This window comes from Phasianus colchicus, chromosome 20 (genome assembly GCF_987193195.1).
Source record: "Phasianus colchicus chromosome 20, bPhaCol1.hap1.1, whole genome shotgun sequence".
Lineage (NCBI taxonomy): Eukaryota > Metazoa > Chordata > Aves > Galliformes > Phasianidae > Phasianus > Phasianus colchicus.
In genome coordinates this window covers 2620647-2632323 of record NC_143455.1, presented here as the reverse complement: position 1 = coordinate 2632323, position 11677 = coordinate 2620647, and the positions used below count along the sequence as shown (strand labels likewise).

The following is an 11677-nucleotide window of genomic DNA, read 5'->3' as shown; positions in this document are numbered from 1 at the left end:
GGGCTCCAATCCCAGGACTTTGCTCCATCATCACAATTTCAGGGAGTGGCTTCCTGCTCCCTGCCCTGCTGATTAAGACCACGAGCAATGGAGGATTTGAAAGGCAAAGGAGAAAGGGCAGAAATCTGCACTGCCCTCAGCGAGCCCTGGATGAGGAAAGGCATCCTGCTATCAAGCAACTAGATGAATAAGGAGAGCAGTAGGCACAGATGCACACTGACAGACACACACAGGCAAGGAGAGTGCCAATAAATGCTGGTTTTTACTTTTTCTAACAAAGCCATTTCAAGCAAGAAAAAATGTGAGGGAAGACAGGCATTTACATTTAGCAATCTTCTAAAACAGGAGATATAATACATCTTGGAGACATTTCCTTACTCTTCCTGATGTTTGTTTTCCACCAAACCAAGAGGAATTTGTAAAATATTTCAGTCCTGCCAACTCTGCATTCATGCCCCAAAACCAATTTTGTCCAACTCTTTTATTCAGCTCCAAGCCAGTTGTCATCACTGATAGAGGCACTGGAGAAATTCCCATTGGCCTCAATGAAACCCAAATTCACTCACTGACTCCAAAAGAAAGAAACACATCCGTGCTCCCCAGCTGGGACGTGCCTGTGTGCCAGAACATACTCAGACACTTTTAGAAGTTGTGATACGTGCTTGTCTGTTGCATGCTGACAACATGCAAAAGGAGCTAGCCCTCTTGAGCTCCTCTTGAGCCTGCAGAGGATATCATAGACTGGCTTGTGCTGGAAGGGACTCAAAGATCATGTAGTTCCAATAGAGGTCTAAACCAAGCCACCTTTTTGTCAAAGTTAATGAGTTTTACACTCTTGTCCCCAACAGTGTTGGGACTGCTGATCCCTTTTCCCCTTGACTGCCAATGCTTTGAGTGATGCTCCCTGCCCTGCAGTTCCCTGCTGGGGACTGGCAGATGCCAAGAGGCTGCACGAGCTCAAGGAATGGCTGGAATGAGATCACATGAAACAAGTCCATTGGGGGCTATTAGATTCAAGGACAGCACTGGCAGCTCAGGAAATTCTTGACACAGGGGTGGCTGGAAGCTGGGAAAGTGGACTGGGAAAGTACCATGGGATGCTTCTGTGCTTCTGTCTGTGCAGCTCCTGTTGGATCTGGCAGAGACTGAATCTGGGGCTTTTGGACTTTGGCCTCAGCCAGCACAGCCATCCCTGTGCTCCCACACTTCCCAAATCTTTATAAGTTAGCTCAATTTTTTTTTTTTTTTCCCCCCACAATAGTGATGAGCTGTTTTATCATAATGCTGAAGCTGTTTTGGGAATTCTTTCCCTAGAGCATTTCTGCATTTGTTGTGCAATACACTACTAACCACTTTTGGCAAGCTTTCCTCTCACCCTAATTCATCCCAGGCCATTCACTGAGTCTCGTTTTCCTAAGCAGCAGAAGCACCCAAGCCTCCTTTCTGAACAGTTCTTGATAGCCTTGGCCATTCCTTGGTCTGGGAAGGGCACAAAACTTGGCTTGCATGCAGTAATGCTCCCTTGGTTTTATTTCTTTATTTTCGTTGCTCCAGACAGTAGACAATTAGTTTACAAACCCATCTCTGTGGGGTTTATCAGGATGATAGGAGAGAGGGTGGGAATATGTCTGTGGGATGCAAAGGAATTTCTACAAATCAAATTCTTCAGCAACTTGGCTGATAAAGGCAAGCAATAAAAGGGTAATAACCAGCAATAAAAGCAGGCGTGTCGCCCCGCAGATTGAAGGCATTTGCAGAAAGGAAGCATCCAATCAATGCAGAAAAGCAGCAGAGGCAGACAGGAAGGGCAGCGTTATCTAAATGTGAATTATGGAAGCAAATCATTTAATTTTACAAATGTAAAGGCACTGAGACTTTGGATGCAGGAGGGCAGGGCAGTGATTTAACGCACACACGATGTGCACCAACCAGAGAGACTGCTGGGTTGCAGCCCCAAAAGCAACTGCTCACAAGGAGGTAAATCTATCCCTTTGTACACAAGAAATGTACAAGACCCCATTGGAATTTCACCCCACAAAATTCACCCTACAGACCCATTCTACAGTAGTTTTTGGGCAGAACTGGCTCCTGGCATGGGATGTGCATAGAACATGCTGGCCCTGTGCTGTGAGATGGAGCCATGTGGGAGATGTGAGATGAGAAAAAGTGTTATCAGCTCCCAGAGGCCTCCTTGCTGAACCAGGAGATTCATGGTTGTGACTCCTGAGGCAGGAGAATGGACTTGAACTGATTTTCCTTTTTTTGGTCCCGAATGGTTTTAGGCTGAACTTAGCTCTAATTAACTTATCCAAAAGGGATGCCAGGGACTTCCGAAAGTTCAGAATAATGGCAGGCATCTATGGGAACCATCTAGCAGAAGGATCCATGGTAAGTTAGGCAGGAAATGACACAACCTGAAAACAACTGCTCATTATCAACTTTCCAACAGATCTTAAAGAAACTCCAGAATGCGTAGGTATCATTTAGTTCTACTGGGTCCTTCATCGTGATTATAGAATTATAGAATCATTAGGGTTGGAAAGATCATTGAGATCATCCAGCTGAACCATCAGCCCTTGCCTGTGACTGCTCTAGACTACATCCCTCAAAGCTACACCTTCATGTTTCTTACACACCTCCAGGGATGGTGACTCCACCACCTCTGTAGGCATCCTGTGCCAATTCCTCACCAGGGTCATCGTGTATTGCATCATACAAGTTACATCACATAACGGTTGGATTTTTGCCTTGAAAATCACTTGTAAGAATAGGACAAAAAGTGCCAAGGAGCGTCCCCGCTTCATCACCTCTGAGTCCACCTGAGCACCAAATAACCAAACTGCCATAAAGCAGCACCACCTCTGAACACAAACACTCAGGTCACCTGCAAAGGGCTGAGCACGTACAGACACAGCGGGTGCCCACAGACCCCAGCGATGGGCTTTGAAGCTCTGGGGTCATGGCTAGGGCTATGAGGCAGCCCAGCACGAGCACCACCTCTGGTCCTGATTTGTGGCCACTGTTTTATTTCTACTGCTTACAATAAAGCCCCAAAGCCGACAGTGCTGTGTGAGCACTGTGCCAAGGGACTTCCCTGGGGTGCTCGCGCTCCAACAAGGCTGGAAGAAAACCCTTTCCCCTGGCCAAGCTGCCAAACGTGCCGATGAAGAAACTCTTGGCCGGCGAACTTGCTGCTGCTGATGTCTAATGATCACTCAGCACTTGGGGGAGATGTGGTTTTTTTCCTGTCCGGCTGACACCAGCTGTGAACAAATCTAGATCCTCTCTCCTGTCTGCCCAGGATGTGTTTCCTTAGGGACACAGACAGCATCAGGGCTGGGACTGGAGAAACCTTCATTTCTACCTGATCAGGGGCTGGGTTTTTTTTTTTTTTGAAGGTGATGAGGAGCTGAGACCCAATGGTTTTTACGGAGCCTATCAACAATCCAAAAGCAAAATCTTAAATTGGGTACCAATTTGTACTCACCAAAATGAAAACAGATACATTTTCCTCAATTAGCTGGTCAGAAATCATAGAATCACAGAATGGCCTGGATTGAAAAGGACCACAATGCTCATCCAGTTCCAACCCCCTGCTATGTGCAGGGTCACCAACCAGCAGCCCAGGCTGCCCAGAGCCACATCCAGCCTGGCCTTGAATGCCTGCAGGGATGGGGCATCCACAGCCTCCTTGGGCAACCTGTTCCAGTGCATCACCACCCTTTGTGTGAAAAACTTCCTTCTTTTAAACTCCCAGTGCTGACAACAGTTAGATATTTCCAGAAGCAAGAATAAATTATCATTAGAAAACAGCACAAAGCACAACTTTCCTGTTTATGAAGAGAACATACTGCAGTGCTTCTCAGGATGGTTCTGATGTACTGTTAAAAATACTTTATGGGTGTCAACACCTGATTGACAGCGTCACTTCCCCCTGTGCTTTTCCACGGACAGACTCAGAAGGAGGAAGACCTGAGTTTGTATTTCCTACAATCAGAGAATGAAAGGAGGGGAGAAAAATAATCCAGCGGACTACATAAGACACAAAGCAAACATTTAATTTCTACTCAGGACTTTCATCAGGAAGATTTGTCGTGGATTTTTGTGTCATCCTATGAAAGCTGAGAACATCTCCTGCAGATGTTCTGGGGCAGCTCCCAGCCTAAACGAAGCCCACCAGCCGTGCAGTGCAGGGGAAGTTCCTGCGCATCCCCATGCACTTCTCCTGGTCGATGAAGAGAGAGTTGGCTTTGACAGCCAGGTCGTGCTCCAGGACAGCCTTGGCCCGCACCAGTGTCTGCAGCGTGTCCTCAGCATCCCTCAGCCGCTGCTGCAGGTTCTGGATGGTCTCATCAAGCTCATGGACCTCATTGACGAGGCTGGGAAACAGCAAGGAACCCCGTCAAGTACAGAAGCAGAAGGATTTCCCCCTTGGTCTGGTTTACTGAGCTCCCAATTTCTGGCAGCTGTGAATAGAAGCTGAGGGTGGGAGCTCAGTCTCTCCTTGCTGCATTGGAGCAGCTTCTGGGGACACTCTAATCCTGGCTTCTCCTCCTGCAGGTGATACTAACAAGAGGAGAGTGAAGCTGACACCAAGGCATTAGGAAGCAGCTGAGGTTTCTCATTTTCTGTTGAAAAAAGGCAAGACCCCTCCAAATTCACAAACCTCCCACCCAACAAATTGGCTAGGTTTCGTTTGCTGTTCCAGTTCATGCCTACTGCAGCAGCAAGGTCACTTCCAAGAGTCAGGGAGGCAGTTCCCTTATCTGGGAAGCGTTTTCACTGCTGCCCCTCTGGAAGCTGCTGGTTTTGCCTTGCCTTCCTGCCAAAGCACTTGGTACCATGAGAAGGCTGGCGGGTGGAGGAGGAGGCTTGGACGGAAGCCCTGGCCAAGGCTCTCCTGCTGATGAGGCAGATAAGGCCTTGAAGGAATGCCATGGAGCAGCCCAGCCAACTGCCCCAGCCTGCCAGGGGTCTCCCCTGCTCCTGCACTCGAGGGGTTTGTGTTTCCTCGTGTCCTCAGGGTGAGTGAGGACAGCCTATACAGCTACCTGCTGCAAGGGTGCCCTTCTTCCCTCAAAGGGAAGGAGCTCTCAGGGTGATGCTATGGGAGAGCAAAGGGTTCATCCTTCCACAATGGGCATATCCAGCCACTGGGAGGGTGTCAAGCAGCACTGGGCTGTGGGTGCAAAGCTTCCTAGCACCCAGCTGGGATGCATGCTCAGTGCTTTCCAACATACTGATGCACTTAAGGAAGGGCTATCTAGCAAAAAGGACCGCCATCATTTTTGTCACCCAGTAGTGCTCTGAGTGCCCATGCAGTGACTGCACTCCTGCTCACCGCAGCTGGGCACTGTCCCGGCACAGCTCCACATTGGGTCTCCGCGTGCGCTCATCCAGCCGGGTCTGAGCCACTTTCAGTGGAGGCACTTTGTCCCTGATGGCTTTACGGATGCTTTCTATGCTCATCTCTATCTGGAAGATTTCCTGCAGTGTCTGCAATAGAAGCAAGTTCATAAATCAAAAATAATATTCATAAATAACAGCGTCATGCCCCATTTCTGCAGCCCTGGGCCAGCCCTGCAGGGAGGCTCTGTCTTTCCTGGGAATCATCATTCAGTTTAGCACCAAAAGGAAAGGGCTGGGGCTACCTTGGCCAGGTGTGTCTGGATCTTGTTCTTGGCGTCGGCAGTCTCGGCGATGCGGTTGGTGAAAGCGACATTGACAGCATTGAACTGGTTCCACATCTCGTTGGCAGTCACCACCAGCAGGTTCTCGATGTCCTCCCGCAGCTTGGCTGAGGCTGCCCGCTCGCTCTGGGAGCGCAGGATGTTGTCATCCGTGAACTTGGCCCACGAGTCTGGTACTGAGATGCTGCCATAGAGAAGAGAGGCAAGATGGCTGCACACTGCCATGGGCAGACACGGATCCCACCAGTTTGGCTTAAACACAGCCTTCCCAGGATCCACGCGCTTTGACCACTTGAAAGCAAAACATCTGGACACCATTTATTTAGTACAACTTATCAGATGCTGACACATCCATGGCAACAATTGCGGCAATTATGAAGGCTCAGACAAACAATAGATTCCCACGGAAAAATCGAGATTCTAATCAGACCTCATATTTACGTGTTAACAGCATTGAAGTGCAGAGTAATTCACAGCTCTATGACAACGTGCAGACTGCAGCCAGTGCATTTTGCTTGTAACTTATCCCAATTTCACACAAAAGCCAACATTAGATAATACTGATTCCCTGTCTGTGAGCTCAGGATGGAGTTCACCCCATGCAGCATCCAGAACAAGGTCAACAAAAGCCTCAAATACCACATAAGCTTCATGTAAAACATGTTGATCCTCTACACATTTTGCTCCCTCTGAATTTCAGCATCAATCCTTTGCCACTCATTTGCTTGTTGAAATGTCTGAGCTTCATTTTGAAGAATTATTCAAACACAAGAAAAACTGAATCACTCCATGCCCCCCTATGAACCACATGTGTCTGTGTGTGGAGCAGATTTATTCCTCGTGCCCTTTGCTGCTTGCAGCATATCTCTGCTTTCGGTCATCATCCATTTATTGCAGAGCCAAAGCCGAATTCCTGGCACCCAAGAACAGCTGAACTCCGTCCCAGCACCATGCTCTCTCTTCCTTTATCTTCAAGGCCATCCGGGCTCCCTGCCAACACTCTGCAGGCAGGGTGAGCCCCCAGACCTTACGTCAATGTGGAGAGCTCGGGCAAGCACTGACACATCTCCCAAAATATGCATGGACCTAATGGGCTGTGTCGAGGTGCTGAGCTGAACTCACTGTCAGGCTAATCTCTGAGCCCTGATATAATATTTAATTAGGCAGAACCCACTGTATTACGCTTTTGCGCCCTTCATTGGCCCACTGAATGTGCTGCTGAGGGTGGGATGGATGTGCCATGCCCACGGCCATCAGGATGCTGTGCCATCTCTCCCCAGGGACTCACGTGGCATCCACCCGCTCCACGCCGCGGTAGTAGCTGATGCCATCGGAGGTGTTCCGCAGGTGGTGGCACTTGCCATCGATGCGGTGAGCTGTCTGCTTGTCAGCCAGGTCCCTTTCCACCTCGTGCTGGGCTGCTCTGTTGGACCTGCAGCATGGCACGGCAGCTGTCAGTGGGATTGTTGGGGAGGCATCCCTTCCCTGGGGATGCTCCCAGGGTGCCTAGGGGGTTTTCATAGCTGCAGGATGGGCAGAGGACAGAGGTCTGCTGTGAGTTCATGTTACAAAGTGACTCATGTTGGATATTAGGAAAAATTTAGTCTCTGAAAGAGTGGTGATGCATTGGCATAGGCTGCACAGGGAGGTGGGGGGGTCACTGTCCCTGGAGGTGTTCAAGAACTGTGGAGATGTAGCATTGAGGGATGTGTTGATGGGCATAGTGGGGGTGAGTTGGGGCTGGACTTGATGACTTTAGAGGGACTTGATGACCTTAGAGATCTTTTCCAGCCTTAATGATTTTATGATTCTATGACTTCAGCCCTATGGTGTGGGCTGGGGGCTCCTTACGCAAGCTGGGCTTTGGCTCTGTCCAGGTAGCGCTGCATCCTCTCCTGGCATGATCTGATCACATCCACCTCCTGGACAGGGACAAAGCATGACTCCATCAGTGTCCTCACCCATTGGTCCCAGTCACTCGCATCCCCTTGGGGCTCCAATCTCAGTGCAGTGACCCAGAGCCGAGACAGGACAATGCCATGGCCACAGGCACAGCCTGTGCACTGACTTGCATGGAGTGACCAAGCATTTTTTCATCTTGACATCTATGCCAAGTGATGGTTAGTGCCACCGTATGGCAGCAGGGCCAGATCCTGACCTGCTCTGAGTGGTGACCTAGATGAACCACGCACCTCCACCCCCAGTTAGGTCCTGACATTTTAGTTCCCTAAATGTTTTCTTCCCCAGGAGAAATTCCATACAAACAGGGTAAGAGACTTTGCTTCGGAGTGAATTCCCAGCCATTCCTAAGAATGAGGCTGGAGGAAGACATGTATTGACCTCAGCACTCCTCCGCCACATTTGTGCAGCACCAATTACTGTAAGCAGTGATTAGTGCTCCCAAGCCACTCATGTTTACACCCTCTCTCTCCAATAACCATCTGAAACTCAAAGCCTAAACTTGTCCTCACAGCACTTGCAATCCAGGCTGCCATTATGAAGATACCAACTCTGAATTTTTTTCCTTAAAATCTCATGACCTTTAAGGCAATCTGCTTTTTTGGGGCCTGACTCATAAGAAAAAATCTTCTAATTGGGCTTCACAGTCCCAGGGGCTGCCACTTCCTTCCCAGCTTCACGAGGCCCTTGCAGTGGTTGCATTTTGCTGTACCCTGGGTTAGGATCCCATCTTCTGGGCCAGCTCTCATCTTGTTTGTTTTTTATTCATAATTCCAAGCAGACTATGTAAAGGCAGGGAGGAGGGCACGTTTTTATGATTTCTATAAAATGCACTGCCTAAGTACACAAGAGTGGCTGTCCAACTGCAGTCAAGCAGAGCAAAGCTGGGGGTAGATGTAATATCTTTTCTTAAACTGACTAATAGGTTGGGAAAAGCAAACAAGATGCTAGGCACACACTGCTGTGTGAAGGGGCCAAGGACCCCCCCCTATATGCTACACAGGGTCTTCAGATAAAAGGGAAAATTTACCCCAAAATGTGAATGTGCTGCTGATGGAAATGCCATCTCCTAGCCTGGGGTTTGAAGCATTTTGTGCCCAAGATCCAGATATGGGGCAGGGCTGGAAGACCTGCTTAGGGCAGTTTAGGCAGAAGGAGCTTTAGCCAGACTCACTGTGAAGAGCTGTTTCTCCACATTGTCATGGACTAGGTCAATGCCCATCCTCTTCTCCCGGTGAAGCAAGCACTCCTGAGCAACCTGTCAGGGACACAGCAAACTGCATGGACGGGGCTCCCTAGAGGGGTGGCCCCCACCTTAAGTCATATGAGAGAAAAGAAATTATAGGCGAGGACAGAGAAGAAAAATGTGTCCAAGGCAGGGGTTGGCTGGCAGCGAGCAGCCAAGCTGCAACGTCAGCAATGAATCTTATGAAGGAGCATGCATGGCCTGCGTACCCACTGCTGGATATGGGGACCTCTGTCAAGCTGAATGCCGACCTCACCCAATTCTCATAGCAAGACATGGGCTTTCCCATCCCTATCTGAGATTTTGGATATACAGCTAATAAAAATATTTGGTTTAGCAAATAGTGTTCTGATGCGCTCAGCATGCGCTGATAGGAGCTCTAAGCAGATGGCGAGGGGCTTGTTTATTGCTGACTTAACTAATGGTCTCTTAGTAAAAGCTTTCTAGACGTTACAGAGCTCCAATGAAACTTAATGAGACGTTTGAATGGCTGCAGATGTTCCAGCAGCTCAGGGCTCACCTGCAGAGGGGCCTCTGTTTCTGCCAAGGCTCTTTCCAGTCGCTTCTTCATGTCTGTGAGCGCGTTGGTCTCCCCGATCATCTCATCCAGCTCATGGCAGAGCTCTGACTTCCAGAACTCAATGTCATTGACACGTTCTCCCAGGTTCTTGGTGCTCTCCATTTGGGTTTTCTTCGTCTGCTGGTGCTTGTCCTGGATCAGGCGGGAGGTGTCGACCCTGAGGCTCTCTGAGTTGTGCCGTGAGGTCTCCGATTCCCTATAGTTGGTCAGGTTGGAGCGGTACCAGTCATCCGGGGTGTAACGGGTGAAGAGGGACGTCCTGTTGGACACGAACGGGAGCATCTTGCTGGGGGTCAGCCCTTGGGAGCCGCTGGAGAATGGAGCCAACATGGGGTGGTTGGTAGCTGTCCTGTAGTAGGACCTGGGCAGCCAGGGCAGGCTGAGTGGCTGGGGCAAGGGGTAATAGGGGAAACGGTTCTTGTAGCTGGAAGTCATGGTGCTGATGGCAGGCAGGAGGTTGGTGGGGGTCGATCGCACATGGGCACGAGCCGCCGGTAAGGATGAGCCAACGAGCTCCATGGGCACTGCAATTTGGGTCCTGCACAGCAAGGAGGCAGAGAAAAAGAATCTCACTTCTTGCAGCAAGAGGTGCAACTTGTAATACAAACAGCCACACACACAGCACCCACACAGTGCCCACACAGGCTTCGACTTCTCAAAAGCAAATCTCTTCAGACAGCGTCCCAAGCATTTGTATATACTGGGATTTGGCTTCGTTGTTAGTATTGAGTGTCAGGGCTTGAGAAGGAGAGAGAAACAAATCATGGCACTAAAGAGAATGACAGATATTATGCCTTCATTTTCGTTCAGCCTGTCATTCCAGTGAAATTGGATTCTCTGCTGTTCCTTTGTTTCTTTTGGCCAGCATATCTGCTGATCTTACAGTGCTCCAGATGTGATTTTCTCTTTAGAAGTTCCATTGACAGCCCAATATTTGCATCCCCCTGGACACACAACTGCTACCAGCCCCAACCCAGTGTCTACATCCTCATCCCTGCACCTTCACTGGCATCAAATGCTTAAGGACCTGCAAGTGAGCTGAGCTGTGCAGGACTACACCCAAATTTGAAAAAAAAAAATACACGTATTTCACCCTAAAAGAAGAGCTATCTCCCCTGACTTGCAAAGGAAGAAATGGGACGTTCTTGTGCAATGAACTTGCTTTTATCCTAGAACAAAGCATCGATGCAAGCAGTCATCTGAAGGGTTAGTTGTTCCTCTTGGGCTGCCCTAAGCAGTTTGCTTCTGTAGGCAAGCTGAGAGGCTGGCTTGTATTTAAAATCATAACATCTCTGGGAAATAGAGTTTTTCACTTTTAGTCACCTTTGCAACAAAGAGCACCTCTACAAAGGGCAGTGCCAGCAACAACTCACGGTTTTCCTACCCAAAAGCTTAAAAAGAGGTGGATAGGAGACATAGGGACATCGGATCCTGTTACCCCACCATGTGAACACATCCTTTTGAGTCCAAGAGATATCATCCATGTGGTGAGGGGTTATGATAAGTATCTGCCTTCTAGCACCCCCTCCCCTCTGAGTTAAAGCATATGCTCACCCTCAGCAGCCTGTGTGGGTGCTCAGGAGGTGCCTGTGGGCTGTGCCTCCCCGCTGCACTGTCAGAGTCAGTGGCAGCAGCACTGGGTGTGCAGTGTTTCCAGCACCCAGCTGCCCCAGTGGCACAGCACCGTTGCTATGGGCACTGGGAGCCCCACAACTAAATTCCGCCTCAGCAACCTCATGCAGTTGCTATGGCAACCCGGTGATGGCATTGGGCAACCCAGTGCTCTGGATGGGCACCGTAATGCCTGCCCAGGGCAACCTACTGGCATCACTGGGCAATTTGGTACTGGCCAAATAACCATTAGGCAACCCAGTGCTCTTGATGGGCAACCTAGTGCCTGCCTTGGGCAACCTACTGCTGTCACTGGGCAGCTGGGCAGCTTGGTACTGGACTTGAACCTCTTACTACTGGCTCTGGGCTACTTGGTGCTGGCTGTGGGCAGATCAGACCAGCCATTGGACAAGCCAAGTGCCCTTGATGGACACTCCAGGTTCAGCCCTGGGCAATGTAGTAACTTTGCTGGGCAACTTGATCCCACCACTGGGAAACAATTGCTCACAATTGATAACCCAGTGCTGTCCTTGGGCATCCTAGTGCCACCCCTGGGTTGCCCAGTGTCACTCTTGGGCAACCCGGTGCCCT

The 11677-nt window shown here is 49.6% G+C and overlaps 1 protein-coding gene across 1 annotated transcript; it reads right to left on the bottom strand.

Annotated features, from left to right (window-relative positions):
• Window positions 1-4047: 4047 nt before the first annotated feature.
• Window positions 4048-11189, bottom strand: TEKT3 (tektin 3). The gene is made up of 8 exons (XM_031599180.2): window positions 11030-11189; window positions 9416-10013; window positions 8824-8907; window positions 7542-7612; window positions 6979-7122; window positions 5652-5874; window positions 5342-5496; window positions 4048-4379 (listed from the first exon to the last, which is right to left on the bottom strand). The coding sequence occupies exons 2-8, from the start codon at window positions 9992-9994 to the stop codon at window positions 4163-4165; spliced, it is 1473 nt and encodes a 490-aa protein (XP_031455040.1). The 5' UTR covers window positions 9995-10013; window positions 11030-11189; the 3' UTR covers window positions 4048-4162.
• Between the last annotated feature and the right edge of the window lie 488 nt (window positions 11190-11677).

Coding starts and splice junctions, on each gene's coding strand:
- TEKT3 (XM_031599180.2), bottom strand. CDS start 9,994: ATGGAGCTCGTTGGCTCATCCTTACCGGCGGCTCGTGCCCATGTGCGA. Junction 8,908..9,415: donor AAACAGAGGCCCCTCTGCAG/GTGAGCCCTGAG, acceptor TGTCCCTGACAG/GTTGCTCAGGAGTGCTTGCT. Junction 7,613..8,823: donor TGGAGAAACAGCTCTTCACA/GTGAGTCTGGCT, acceptor GTCCCTGTCCAG/GAGGTGGATGTGATCAGATC.